This window comes from Dermacentor albipictus, chromosome 4 (assembly GCF_038994185.2).
Source record: "Dermacentor albipictus isolate Rhodes 1998 colony chromosome 4, USDA_Dalb.pri_finalv2, whole genome shotgun sequence".
Classification (NCBI taxonomy): Eukaryota; Metazoa; Arthropoda; class Arachnida; order Ixodida; family Ixodidae; genus Dermacentor; species Dermacentor albipictus.
Genome location: NC_091824.1, coordinates 54,821,307 through 54,836,665, shown reverse-complemented (window position 1 = coordinate 54,836,665; position 15,359 = coordinate 54,821,307). Strand labels below are relative to the sequence as shown.

Sequence of the window (15,359 nt, the reverse complement as noted above, 5' to 3'; positions counted from 1 at the left end):
GAATTTGACGCCGACGTGGTCCAAGTTTTGCCCGTGCACTGAAAACGGTGTGCTGTTGTTTGACAAAGTGATTGCTTGCTGAAAGGCATCATTCCAATGTTTGCTTCACAATTATAAAAACTCCTTGCAATTTCGCAAAGATTCCCTTCCTCCTCTTCGTCTAAATTTTGGGACGAAAATTCCCATAATAGGGGAAAATTGTCTGCGCGAAACATCACTGCTGCCCGTCAGACCTGCGTAGTCCAGCGCCGACGCCAGCGCCGCATTTCCCCCTGGCTATCGTGGTGCGAAACTCGCCACCTATCACTACCTCTCTCTCATAGATGGCGCAACGGTTGTGCAAGAGCTTGCGTGACCTGGTGCTTCCGCATGGGACTGTCGGTTGCGGATAGCAAATCGTAGATGGCACTGAGGGAATAGTCGCCGGGGGCACTGATGAGCGTGTCGAGAGAAGGGTGTATGTCAGGTACGGGCCGTCGATCGGCATCGAGTGCACCCCGGCAAACACACGCACTCCCTTTACGGCGCACAAAGAAGCGAGCTTGGTGGAGAAGCCGTGGCGCTAGTACTAACTAGTCAACACTATCGTTGGAAATGTGATAATTTCTGTAATTGTCGTATTTGCTAAAATATACGCTGCACTCCGCAATTCAAAAGGTTAGTATATATATATATATATATATATATATATATATAGTCTAGCCTACTTATACCGAAATAGCGTTTATAACGAAGGGATTTCAATTTCCCATGCCCATTTTTGCATTTCCAATACATATTGGGTCCGCTTTTACCGAAGTAAATAGGAGCGCGTCAGCGGATATAACGATGAGATTTAATACCAACCGAAAAATAATCTGTCAATCAAAATATTTTTGCGTCCTTGAGGCGATTTTTTGCGCGAAAATAAGCGCAAAATTTGGGTGACGACGTCCTTTCGTGACGTCGTCTGCTCTCCTACAGAGCGAAAGGTTGCTTCACAGCATCGCATGGCACGCCGGTCTCGTGTGGTGCCGCTCAGTGGACCCATCATTCTGGCGAAGGCCAAGGACTTGGGCTTCACTCTCGGCCACGAAGTCTTCCAGCCAGGAAATGGGTGGCTCCAGAGATTCAAGGACAGGCACAACATCACATGTAAAAACATCGTCGGGGAGGCCGCGTCCGTTGACCAGGGGTCGCTCCAGCAGTGGATGGCCAAGCACCGCGATGGTATCCTTGCGTATTCCGACAAGGACATCTAAAATGCAGATGAAAGTGGACTGTTTTTCCAACTGCTGCCATCGAACACTCTCACGGCCAAGACAGACAAGTGCGTGGGTCGAAAAGACAGCAAAAACCGTGTCACCGTGCTAATCTGCGCAAACATGAATGGTTCGGACAAGCGAGACCTGTTGGTCATTGGAAAGGCCAAGAAACCACTTGGTTTCGCCAAGGTGCTGTCTATGCCAGTGACGTATGTGAACAATAAGAAGGCATGGATGACGCGAGACATTTTTGGCAAGTGGCTCGCCGACTTCGACAAGGAGATGGTCCGAAAGAAGCACAAAGTGCTGATGTTGCTTGACAACTGTAGTGCGCATCACGTCAACGCACACTTGAGCGCTATAGAGGTTTTGTTCCTGCCTCCAAAAACTACCGCCAAGCTGCAGCCCATGGACCAGGGGGTTATTGCCAACATTAAGGTCCACTACCGGCGCCGAGTGATCGAGCGCTTCCTGATTGATGTTCACACTGCCGACAACGTGGCCGGCATGAAAGTGCCTTTGGTAAAGGCGATTTTCTTCGCAAGCGGAGCCTGGAGAGATGTGAAGCACTTGACCATCGCCCACTGCTTCGAGAAAGCCGGCTTCTCCCGAAGCAGCAGCGCGGAGTCGGCGCCTGCTGGGCTCAAAGCTACCGCGATTGACGTCGTTGCAACCGCTGGTGTTGCCGCCGCGACGCCCTGCTTGAAGCAGATTTGGGATTCCGCTAGCGACTTGAACCTTGTGCCTGCGGGTCTAAGCCATATGGACTTCTATTTCGCCGACGAAGACCTTGTTGTCACGGAGGACTTCACGATTGAAGAAGTTGCCGAGAGTGTCATGGAAGAGACCTTGGCGGACAGCGCCTCCGACAGCGAATGCGACGATGCTAGTTGTGCCCCTAAGGCGGTCACCTCCGCAGCGGCCATCGCAACTGTTGACACGCTACGGATGTACCTCAAAGTCACGTGGCATCGTTTGGACTTTATCAGACGTGATGTAAATAATCATATTCAGGAATAGCCCTGCATCTCCCATGTTGAACAATTTCACAGCACTTGTGAAAACATTGGATCCATTATATAGGAGCCCACCACGCGTTCACAGGAGATTATGGGATAATGGGGTTTTATAGGGTCTGGAGTTTTCTCTTTAAATATGGCGTTTTACGTTATAAAACCAATTTCCGATTATAAGGCACGGCGTAATGGAGGAATACGGAAATTTTGACCACCTGTGGTTCTTTAATGTGCACCCAAATGTACGTACGCGGGTGTTTTCGCATTTCGCCCCCTTCGATATGTGGCCGCCGTGGCCGGGATTCGATCCCGTGACCTCGCACTGAGCAGTCCTACACCATAGCGACTGAGCAACCACGGCGGGTGGCCTAGGCCTTTTTAACGGGATCAAAGATATGAGGGTTGTAGGGCATCAGTTCTTTTTTTTAAAGCGAAGCTTCCTTGGGATCTTGCCCCGGAGTTTGCGTGGTCCAAATGAACTCATGACGGATAAACTGGGCCAACCGTGGATACATAATAATGTGATTAGGGTTCAATGTTTCCGGCTTTTCTTTTTCCTAAAATTCCGGGTACTTTGTGTGCTTTGATTTCCAAGAGCAAACTTCGTTTTTTGAATGGGATGTGTTTTTCAGATGAACTTGGGCCCACAATTTGCTATCGATACCTTTTTTTTCCCGTCGAGCTTCCCGTTATTCTTTATTTCTGGCAAATTTCGGCTTTCCGCATTGTTTTGTTGACGCTGAAAAGGGCTGTACAACTGCAGATCCTGCTTTGGAACGTGCTTTTTTCCTCATAAAATGGGCAGAATAACAAAGTTTTGCAGGAGTTGTCTATAAAGAGCCCGACACTATACGTTGATGTGTCTATGCAGGAACATAGCGCGAGTGCACCTGACATTCGAAAACACACAGACACACACACATAAACAGCATATCTGAGGAGGCCTCCCGGGAAGCTATCGCTTGAATTTGATAACTGTAGTCCGAACGCTTTTGCCAGGTGCTTTTTTTCGTTTTTGATAAAACTGGTGCAGCAAGTAGCCCTGCAATTTTCCAAATTGTTCTGTTCCCCTAATACCTTATGTGTGCCCGTCTCTTCGCAGCGACGAATCGGATGTGATGCGTATCGTCATGTTCCTCCTCTGCGTTTTCGGCGTTGTCCTGTTACTCGGCGCCGTCCTCTACGCTATGGATAAATCGGGAGGTGAGAGTGGGATCAAATAGTGACGACCTTGATGCTGCTGCTGCTGTTTTGCAAAACAAAAACAAGAGATGTGCAACCAAAAGATGGCAGCTTTGTTTTCTCCTTGATGCCCAGGGTTTAACGAATGCACGCCGGCATACGTCGCGTCATGTGCTTCTACGATAACCAGACATGGCATATGTACGACCAGTTCTCCATAATACAGCTCAAACTAGGGATACTGTACACTTATAAAAAAACTTGAAAACGTTGCTGATGAAAGCACAGGAGTGAGCCACAAGAACAGGTTCTTCTGCCGCACTTCTTCCCCTAACGTGCTTCTGAAGACAACCGTAGGTACAATTATAGATGATCTTTTTTTATCCCTCAAACTGTTCACCATCATATGCCTATAGTCCTAATATGCATTTGCGCATGCGCACACAATCAGCCTGAACAATTTCGAACCTTTAACACCCTTAAGACGCACGTTCGGCAGCAAACCGGACATGGATATCCTCCTCTTGCCATTTAGTTCTCTTTTTCTCTCTGTATTTTCAAGATGGAATTAGGGCCTGTTCGGCCCAAGTAGGCACGCAGCGCATCTACAGTGGTTCGTTCCTACAATACGTTTTTCATAAACGGATCTGCAGTATTGAACGCACTATGCTGCGTGACGTGAAATGTGACAAGGGGCGATATTGACCTTTTTCGTGGAGTAGATTGCTCTGTACAAACGAGATGGCGCCATCGGTGGCGCGCCGCATGTGTTGCCTTGGCGAAAGCGCGCGAATGCGAAACCATTGCCGCTGATATTCTGCTACTGTGCGATTAGTCTTCAGAAATGCAACTGGGCGATCACTAACGCAATGTGCTCCTGTCACGCTCCAAAATATGGAACGGTAAAGACATGTGCAGTGTCTAGCTGCAAGAATAGTGACTGGCATATTAGGGAATGAGTGAATCAGTGTGGCCAAATTCATAGACCACTGCTTCACAAAGATTGCCGGAGTCGCTGGCCCTTCGCTATGCGCAGCTTTGCTCAAGGATTAAAAAAAATCACTCCCCTGTCAACATTTTATTGTGTAGCATACATTCGGTGCATGTTAAGGCAACGCGGGTTTTCGAAATTACTCCAGAGTCTGTCATACAGCCTGCCTCATACCCAAAGAGGGGTTCTGTCACGTCAGACCCCAAATTTGATTATTTAGCATTGTATCGCTAACCTCAAAAGAAAGGAGTTCAGACCCAGAGCACCGGCGAGCACCGTTCGTTACACGGTGACAATGGGAGAAGAACCGCTTCCTGGCATTTTTTCCCCCACATCTATACACATACACCGCAACTATCAGTCAAACGTACGGCCACTCTACCGCCCACGTGTCGAGTTGTAGTGAATGCGCACAATCAGTGAGTAGGAGCATGGGTGATGGACTACACTGAAAACACACGATAGCTTGTGGCTGAACGTTTCTTTACGGTCCTCAGAGTAAGTGTGTGACTAGCGGTAATGCGTCTTTGCTACAAGCTATTACGAAGAATAGAATGTGTGCCTTCAATGCCCTTGTGCATAGAAAGAACAAATCTATCGCAACTGAGCACACCCACAAGCGACTAGGCAGAAACTAAATGATCAGGTTGTGGCCGCACCAAGGAATATTATTGAATCAAAACCGCGACACGCCGCTGTTTCAAGTTGATTGGGAAATAAAGTACGAACATCAAAAGATACTCATTCCCATTTAGTTCCGAAGCGGAAAGTTTGAACGACTTGAAACACATTTCTAGCTCTGCTTTTAGATCAAGCACCACATACGCTATTCACACCAATTGGACAAAGTGCAATGGCTTACAAAAACACTTGCAAGTCCTCTGAAGCTGTGGTCAAAGCTTCTTGTTGCCCAACCAGCTACCGTCTATACGATATCCGCCGAAGCAGCGGTATTCTGAGCCGCACCAGCTTTATGCACATCCATTGTAAAGAAGGAGGCAACGGAGACAACTGAAAAAAAGCAATGGATGCCTCACCACGTGATCAAACATGGCGGCGCCCACGGGATCGCCGTGAAAAGGGCCTATAACGTACAGGTATTCTGTTCTCGTTTTATTCCAATCTCCTGGCGTCTAGTTTACGCACTCGCCGATGCAAGCACGGGCGGTGACCCATAACGTCGTTTCAGCAGCCCATTCAAACGCTCTCCTCGTTTGTAGGTGGCGACCTTTATTTGGTTTCAAAGAGAACAGCATTGCCTATCATGACAAGTTTTCCTCATCTAACGGGCCGAGAAGAGGCGAAAAGTGCACAGCGTAGCCAAGAGTTCTGAAGCGAAGGAGCTAGCGCAGTGAGAGTAGATAACCAGATTAGAAGAGCGGTGCCATTTACGCCGACTGGTCCGCTTCCATTTGCATAGCTTGCGATGGCTCGTCGATGATCGAAGCGGCGCATGACGGGTCGCTAAAGGATGCCGTCAGAACAAAGGCCCAGTGAAGAAGGTTGAGCAGAGTTATGTCGTATGTGTGCCGAATGGGCTTGACACCGTTGTGCTGCCGCGCGAAATTTTTATTAGACACAAAGAAATCAATTCGGGGCAGTCTTCACTTGTGTCTTCACTTCAGTCTTCACTTCAAAAAAAGCCTTCACTTGTGTTCGGCATAACAATTCATAGTAGAAGCAGCGCAAGAATTCCATACTGACGTGTACAGTACTCAGAGGAGTCACGATACCTCCGTTAGTAGCAGTAATGAACAGGTTGCAGAGACTCCTCCTATAGCTAGCGATGAGGTTAGAAGTGCCTTGCAAGACATGAAACGGGAAAAGGCGGCCGGAGAAGATGGAATAACAGTCGATATAATCAAAGGTGGAGGAGGCACAATGCTTGAAAAACTGGTGGCTCTCTATACGAAGGGCCTATCGATTTCAAGAGTCCCAGAAGAATGGAAGAAAGCGAACATTATAAGAATATATAAAAGGGGAGACGCTAAAGAATCGACTTACTATATGTCAATTAGCTTACTCCCAGTATTATATAAAATATTCACCAAGATAATTTACAATAGAACAAGGGCAACACTGGACTATAGTCAACCATGGAAAAGGGCAGATTTCAGGAAGGGATACTCTACAACGAATCACATCCATGTCATCAATCAGGTAAACGAGAAATCCACAGAGTACAATCAGCCTCTCTATATGGCTTTCATAGATTACGAAAAGGCATTTGATTCAGTAGAGATAGCAGCAGTCATAAAGGCGTTCCATAATCGAGGAATACAGGCCACTTACGTAAATATCTCGTAAAATATCTACAGAGATTCCACATCTATGTTACTCCTACACCACAACGGTAGGAAGATATCTATAAGAAAATGGGACAGGCAAGGAGAACACAACCTATACAATGCTATTCACTGCGTGCATCGAAGAAGAATTCAATCTATTAAACTGGGAAGGTTTAGAAGTGAGGATCAATGGTGATTATCTCCGAATACTTCGGTTTGCAGATGACATTATTCTGTTCGGCATCACAAGAGACGATTTACAAGAAATAATTGAGTACCTTAACAGAGAGAGTGTAAGAGGGGGGTTGAAGATTATTATGCGGAAGACAAAGATAATCATGAATAGCCAGCTAAGCGAACAAGAGTTCAGGATTGCCAATCAGCCTCGAGAGTGTGAAGGAGTAAGTTTACTTAGGTCAATTACTCACAGGGAACCCTATCATGAGAAGGCAATTCAGAGAAACATTAAAATGGATTGCAGCAGATACGGGAGACGTACATTATTAGCTCCTGACTGGAAGCTTACCATTATAATTGAAATGAAAGGTGTACAATCACTGCATTTTAACAGTGCTCACGTATGGGGCAGAAGCTTTGAGACTGACAAAGAAGCGTGAGAACAAGTTGAGGAACGCGGAAAGAGTGATAGAACGGAGATTGCTAGGCAAAACGTCAAGAGACAGAAAAAGCGATTTGGGTCAGAGAACAAACGGGCATAGATGATATTATAATTCACATTAGATGAAAGAAATTGAGCTAAACAGGTCATGTACTGCGCAGGTTACATAACCGGTAGACCATTAAGGTTACAGAATGGCTGCCAAGAGAAGGGTAGCGGAGTCCAGGTCAGCAGAAGACTAGGTGGGACGATGAAATTAGGGAAATCCCGGGCTCTAGTTGTAATTGGTTGGCGCAGCACAGGGTTGATTGGGCATCACAGGGAGATGGCTTCGTCTTGCAGTGGACATAAAAAAAGGCTGATGATGATGACGAGGATGGATTCGCACACTTCCCTTCGACGAAGTTTCCGCGGTGTTCTAACGTCGTGTGACAGATAGGTGAAGTAGGCGTGGCCCGAGTACATTTCGACCAATCGCGGAAGGCTAATGGTGACAAAGGCGTAGAATAGGAAAGAAATGTTTTATTGCGGTAGCAATCATATGGATACTTCAGGCAAACTTTTGCCGTTGTCGCAGTCGTCGCCGTGAGGTTCCATATATATTTAGGTGTGTGTATTCTATATGCCATGCCATGCTATATGGCATGCGGAATGTGGGGGTTATATTGCCACACCATTCTTTCGCTAAAGTTACTTATACCAGGTCTTAGATTCTTCACAATATTATTCCTCATAATATTGAGAATGGCAGTCCTCAAACAAACGTCACTAAACAAAACACAGATAGTGCATGCATTTTATCTTAAATCCACGCAGACCTGAATATTAAAGGTGCGAAACAATAGCACAGCTGAATAATGAAAGTGATGTAATCTTATAGGCGCAGCTGTGCAGTGCTTCCGGGATCCCCCCAGGAAACAGGTTTGAAATACTCTATAGGGAAAAGTGGCCACAAAGTCACTAAGAAAGACGTTGGCTTTAATTAATAAAAGTAAATGAAAATGTCCGATGACAGGATTTACACAGAGGACCTCTAGCGCAGCAGCTCGTTTTTACTTAGATTACGTTAACTTCATACTGTCACTACGGCTACGAGTCTTAGACTTCGGGTATTACCCTAATATATTTCGATCGCATTCATGCGGCGCGACATTGGGACAACCCCGAACATTGACAAGAGCGTCTCCATAGACTTGAAACAGGAATAAAATTCCGGCTTACACTTCACTTGCGGAGAAGCCACGAAACAGTCATTCATCGATTACGGCTGGGTGTGGCATACATCCATCGATACCTGCACAAAATTGGACAAGCACGGTACCCTGAACGTGGCGTCTGTCACAGTCTCGAGACAATAGCTCACGTACTTTGCGTGTGTCGTCAATATGCGGCCGAACAAAGAACACTCAAATATACTGTTGAGTGCTTGGACTCCCGCCCCTTTTCAGAAGAAAAGCTTTTAGGCGCGTGGAAGAGTGTTAACTGTGCCCAAAGTGCGATAATATCACTTTTGAACTTTTTAGTGCGTCTGGTTTAGACGATCGCCTCTAGAAGCTGTGAGACGTGAAGTCAGTGCGAAATGTGTTTACGCAATAACTTTTTGTGACAAGATTACTGTTAGTTGTCTGCGTCTTCAGTGCGCACGCGCATATTGGACAACGTGTATATAGTATCTGACTGTACCATAACATATTCATCCGCCACCTACCTTTCCCTGTATTTCCCACGTCCCCTTTCCCCAGTGAGGAGTAGCAGGCTAGACACACGCTCGCCAGGCCGACCTCTCCTCCTTTCTCTTCATTAAAATCTCCTCCTCCTCCTCCTTCCATTGCTTCGCCCTTATGGCGAAGTTGTGATATTTTTTCAATGCTTGGCCTAATAATGTCCGATCGGAGTTTACACACTATCTCGAGACGGGCAATTTTCGCGGTTTTCGTGACGCTTCATGACTGGCCGATTTTGTGACTTCATGACTGGCAGATTTTGTGTGGCCCCAATAAAAGGTTTCACCAATCGCGGCGAGGTAATGAAGAAAACCAAACAGAAGCACTTTAGGATATCTTTGCGCTATAGCGCCCAAGGTTGCGTCTTTTATGAAGAACTTAACCTTTTCAGAAAACTTGTTGGGGTTTTAGGCCAACCTCCGCGAGTTTCTTGCTCCACCATTTTTCTTTTTCAGTGTAGCAAGCGTGGAAACAGTCTATTGCTTATGAGAAAATTTCGCTAAAAGACGTAGCTACTGTTTTTGTAGATGTCTTTTAAGAATACGAGATAAATGATTGTTTACTTTGCAGGTGACGCAAACGACGACTCGTCTATCTCTGGTGGCAAGAACTCGACCATGGTAAAAGCGGCAGGCGCAGGCCCTAGTGGTAGCGCAGTTAAACCCGCTCCACAACCGCCAGAGTTAGTCACCAGCGAGCCTATTTCCCCTTTCACTTGGCCTCCTGCAGCGTGGTCGACGGCTTCGGTGGCTGAGCCACCTTCGACCAGTGCTGAACTGATACTGCCGACACCAATGAAAGCCAAACCTACCTCATTCAAGCCTGCTTCCATGCCCAAGCCCACCACGCCAAAGCCTACCATGCACAAGCCCACCGCGCCCAAAGCAACCAAGCCGCAACCCACCAAGGCGCAACCCACCACGCCCAAGCCTAGCACTCCAATGCCCACCACGCCGACGCCAACCACGCCGACACCCACCACGCCGAAGCCCACCAAGCCGACGCCCACCACGCAGACGCCAAGGACGCCGAGGCCCACAACGCCGACGCCAAGGACGCCGAGACCAACCAGACCGTCTCCAACAACACTGAAGCCCAGCAAGCCGAAACTTACCACGCCAAAGCCTACCATGCCACTGCCTTCATCGCCAGAGCCTCCTACGATGAAGCCAAGCGGGGATTCGAGTGAGCCACGTGAAAGTGAGATGCCCTGTTTACCGAGACGCTCTTATGGAGTGATATATTGCAGTCATTATAGATGCGGCAACAGCCAAGGCTGGCTGGTTGGTGGGCTGCTTAGATAAACCTTTAGTTCAGAAATACTCTAGCCACCTTTTACTGTTGTTCACCGTGACAATCGTTCACCTTCTGGCGAGGTCTTTCCAAAATATGGATATCCAGGCCACTAGTTGGGTAACTGCTTCATTATTAGCCTACACTTGAATTTGCTATCAAAACATGACGATGAAGAAAAATATTTGAAGGAGTTGGTTTAGGATAACGTACGCAAGATGCGCTTAGCATGTGGCTCCTCATTATTTTCTCCATGCCCTTTAAGAACATGTTACATTCAATAAAACAAGCGAAATGTTTATTGGGCATGTGAGAACACAGCCTACAGATGAATAGTATTCTGCGAAATTTCTTAAATAATTCCCACGTATCTTGACCTGATTTTTAAAGATAGTGCTGTTTATTTAAATCATAACTTCTTCCGCCACTCACTTCATCTCTCTCACCCTGTCGAGTATGCTGAATGTGTATTGCTCATTTTAGGTATCATGTTTTTTTCTCTGCCCCTCTCCACGCGGCGACCTTAGCGACATATGTACCAGATAAGTTTTATCGCTCATTTTCTTACAATGGTTCAACGTTTCAGGTGCCTAAATAGCGTCGCTGCTCATGTATTTAGCCGCAGTACTTCGCAAAGCACTCTTCCGTTCGATAGGCATCTATTCCTGTCCACGGATAAGGGGGTGTACGCACTGATGCAGTTGTGGGCGCTATGACTCCAAAATGTTTCAACCAAATCATGTTTAATGGTAACATCTAGTAAACCACCAGTTTGCTCGTTGAATTCTTCGCCTTGGAATACGGTTTCTAAATCATCGGCAGCAGATTGAATTCCACTGAACTTAATTTTTTTTTATTTTCAAGGGTTCGACAAAAATCCGTCTGTGCGTAACATGGAAAATGAAGTGGCTGCGTCCACTGAGCAAGTCGAGATAAAAGAATGAATGTAGAAATTTTACTGAAGTTGTCTAAGTATGTGTAAGGATACCCCCGAGTTTCAGTTGGCCCGCCCCAAAATTTTGGTTGGTGGTCCGCCAAATTTCCATTGGCGTAGCCAGAAACTTCAAATATAGGCTTCCCCGTGCATTTTCTGGGGAGCCCTGTGTATCCCTATGGGTGTTCTCTCTGATGAATTTTATTCTCTCTTGGCTCGATTCTTTCTTATCGCTTATAACGCTACCACTCTTCTACATTTACGCTATTATTACGATTAAAGGTCTTAGCTACGCAAATTACGCATTTTTGTGCAAATACAAGGCATTACACTTTTCGCGTAACGGACATACTTTGCTGGGGTACTCGCCAAAGAATGCTTACGCATCAAAAGTCGCACTTTCCCTCAAGAGACGAGGCATCGACGACAATGGCAATGTATTAGGCGGCTATGCAAAGTATTGTTCGTAGTTTTATCGACGGCGCATGTTTTAGTATACATTCGCTTACTAAATGAATTTAGACGCAAGGTGTCATGCTTGCTCAGGCAGACACGAACAGATCTCACTCGATGACCACGAACAGTCGCTGTCACAATGCAGGCTCGATGAAGAGCGCCGGTGGTTGGGGGCAAACACTTCGAGCTGCCTCTCGCTTCGTGGAGCCTCGGAAGATTGGGATAATGTGGCTTCCAACAATGGGCGCGTGAAATATGGTGCGCGTAAAGCCGCCAGCCATATCGGCTCAGCCTTAGACTTAGCATCCGCCGCAGATTACCTACAAGATAAGGTGCGTATGACCGCGTAAGCGCTCAGCCACGCGGACAGCCAATGCGCTGCCACAGCTGGACTTGAGCAGCTCACGTGCCCGTACTCTGTAATTTATGACGTAGTGAGCGAGAGTCGATAGCAGGTGCAGTCTTCGTAAAAAGTTTCCAGGCCACAGCGTGCACGAACACGTTAGATCTGGTGCGCTCTGGCGAGATTTGTATTTGATTCTATGAGCTCCAAGGTTCTTAGGAGGCTAAGGGACGCAATTTCTCACCACCAACATCATTTGAGGGGCAGAACGGCTTCAGGAGTCCGTGCCGTTTGCGTAGTCGTCAACGTGTTCGCGCCCGATGTGTCTTGTGAATTTTTGATAGGGGACTGTACATCTCTATCTGATGTGTTGATAATATTAAAAACCGCGTCATATCTTGGCGTAAAAAAAGGACAAAGGGTTCTTCTGCTCCTTCCTTTGACGAAGAACATCACACTGGCTCTTTAACCTCTTCGCAAATTTCGTCTTGACTTGGCCTGTGCGCCAAATTCTTGGTTTTGTTCTCTGACAACGTTAGCGGTTTCATTTAAAGGAATGTTCGGCTGATTACGGTTTGTAAGACTAGGCTACGTAGTGTGCAAATGAGCTGTAATGAGCACAGAAGTTTGCTTTCAATGGAAAACAGAACTAATAACTAAACACGCCCTTGTAGTGGCCAGGTTGTTCACAGCTGAGCAAGTTTCTCACGTTATCGAGCAAAACTCAGCATTATATACAGCCGATGAGTAGGTTTCACGCTTCCAAAAGCACAAGGTTTTGGCACGTAAAACCACATAATTTAATAAACCTGTCAAGCCGGCTACAATTTCGCGATTTCGCACCACCTCAGTACCAAATGAATGTTGAACGTGAAAACGGGGGAGGAGCGGTGGGAATCGTTTGCCCAGTACGTACGACTTCGTGCGAATGAATTGCTCTCGGGTTGACAATAGCGAAAAAGAAGTAAGAAGGCGTATTCTGGGAAATGTGCTCTTTGGCATTCTCTACAACGTTTTTGTTGCTTTCCACAACGGTTGAATAAACGTATGTTCACAACATCGCCAAGCAAGTCATAGTACCGAATACCAGTCATTTCGTTCTGCAGCTGCCAAGACTTCTGAAATATTGTAAAAGGCTTTAGATTTACAATGTTAAATTCATGTTTACATCTTAAGATGGTACCAGAACGTCAAAAAAGGCAGTGGTTCGTCTGACTACAATACTGGGTAGGCTACCGCGGACCGTTATTAATGCAGCTACCTGACTCTATTTGACATAAGCTCACAAGTTCGGGGACTCCTGCTCCAAATAATCTCTTGTTCCTCAAGAGCCAGGAAGACTTGCGTACTTTTTATGGCACCTTACACATATTACTCCCCTGTCACACGGCACGTGTAATGTTATTCGCAGTGAATGAGATTATGTCTTGATGGTATTTTTGTTGTTTCTGCACGGGCATATTGAATGACATTCACAGATAATGACACTCGCCCGTTGAATGAGTTTCCCGAATTCATGCAAGAGTGGACTTATGTAATCTCGACGAAAGGGGCTTGGTAAAAAAAATTACGAAATCTGTAAGTAAAAACGAAATGTAATCAGAGTAGAGGTTGTCATTGCTGTCATGAACTTTTGAATAATTTTATGATGTACAGTATGATTGTTGAAGTAGTTTGTGCAGCTACATTCTTGTTCCCAGTCTCCGACTGGATGCTAGCGCCCCTTGTCGGCCATGTTTACAAATGCTCTTCCGCTTTTCTTTTTCCCATTTCTGCATATTGTTTTCAAAGTGGTGACGCGCCAAAGCCTATCTACCAACCACGGAAGCCAGCTCTGGAACTTCGTCTGTGGATAATGAGAAGCGAAAAGCGAACTGGAGCGATGACGAGACGCGCGCGCTGCTGAAAGTGTGGCAAGAGCACCTCACCAATTTTCATGTCTATTATAAATTTTACATGTCGATAGCCGACTGCCCGCGTGCCGATGGACATGGCCATCAAATGCCCTGTTGTATACGCGTGTAGAGAGGGAACGCAAGACCACAATGCCACTCGGTATGAATGTAATTTACTGTGAATGACATTACACATGTCGTGTGACAGAGGTATTACACTGAGCGAATAATAAATGCTGAGGACACCTCTGCCTAAGAGTTACACTTGGTCGAAGCGCACCAAGGCCTGCGGGACGTCCAGACGGTTAGCAGAAAGTGACGGCTGGTGGGTCATGGACGACCCCTTCTATTAGTCTCTTTTGTAGTATCCGCATGGAACGGGCCTACATGCTTATATTTAATTTGAATGCGAGGCTATGCCCCGTGGCAATTCAAGCGAAAAAGAATTTTCCGCGGACGATTACGATGCTCCGTAACATGAAATTTGGCGCAGCGTTATGCTTTTTCATTTCGTGTTAAATTGGCTGGATCGGGCAATCTGTCTCGTACGGCGCGTTCCAAGCGGAGCAAAATGTGGCGTTACTGCCTCGCTAATTAGCAGATCGCGAGAAGCACCGCGTGACTGAAGCGTGGGCGTGATTTACAGCAGCCGCCGCAGACAGACCTCCGATCATGCAGCGCTTTGGTGAACAGACGACGCGCAGAGTGCCTCGATGCGCGTGCCCTCACGCGAACGGTGCGGAGGCGAGCGAACGCATCGAGAAACCCTAACGAGGCACCCTACTCTGGCGCCATCTCTTAGTCATCGTCGTCATAGTGCGTCTGGTGCGGCACTACGCTTTCCTTCTCGCACTTTCGCCATACCCTCCTCCCCCGCTTTCCTCCTCGCACCTTCTTCGCTCTCACCGTCTTTTATCGCCCGATGCGCTCCGCCTTCACTCTCGATCATTCGCTGTGCTCGTTCGCTCGGCGACGAGGTACGCTGCCGACGCTCCACGGAGGAACGGACGCCTAAATGCAGCGCTCTAAAAAATTATCAAGAAGGCTGCTGTGGTAGCGAAGCGCAAAAACTACAGCGGAGAGGTCACACTCCACTATCTTGAACAGAGAGGTTATCTTTCTCGTGCTGTAGTTTCTTTTTTTTCCCTTTAATTAGTCTTTCCCGTACTCAAGGAAACGTCATCGTGGCTTAATAGATCGAATGCTAATGTAGCAGTGGTTGCAGAACGAAGACATAGGAAACCTGCGAGACAAAGGAAATGGTGAAGGCGGATGCTCTCCACGGGCCATTATTTAAGTGCTCCCATGGCCTGTTGCGCTATAAGTATTCAAGCAAGCTTATAACTTTTGGTGCTGTGCGGCGGAATTATTAGG

General features: G+C 46.8%; 1 protein-coding gene across 4 annotated transcripts in view; it reads left to right on the top strand.

The window, feature by feature from the left end:
* The window catches only part of LOC135909137 (uncharacterized), a 76,481-nt gene that overhangs the window by 32,180 nt on the left and 28,942 nt on the right, over window positions 1-15,359 (top strand). For 2 of the 4 annotated variants that reach the window (XM_070536977.1, XM_070536975.1), the window contains 2 exons: window positions 3,363-3,463; window positions 9,635-10,264. In XM_070536977.1, the coding sequence (XP_070393078.1) occupies window positions 3,379-3,463; window positions 9,635-10,264 (715 nt within the window). In that variant the 5' untranslated portion in view covers window positions 3,363-3,378. The remainder of the gene's footprint in view (window positions 1-3,362; window positions 3,464-9,634; window positions 10,265-15,359) is intronic. The other 2 variants (XM_070536976.1, XM_070536978.1) reach the window with 2 other exon arrangements.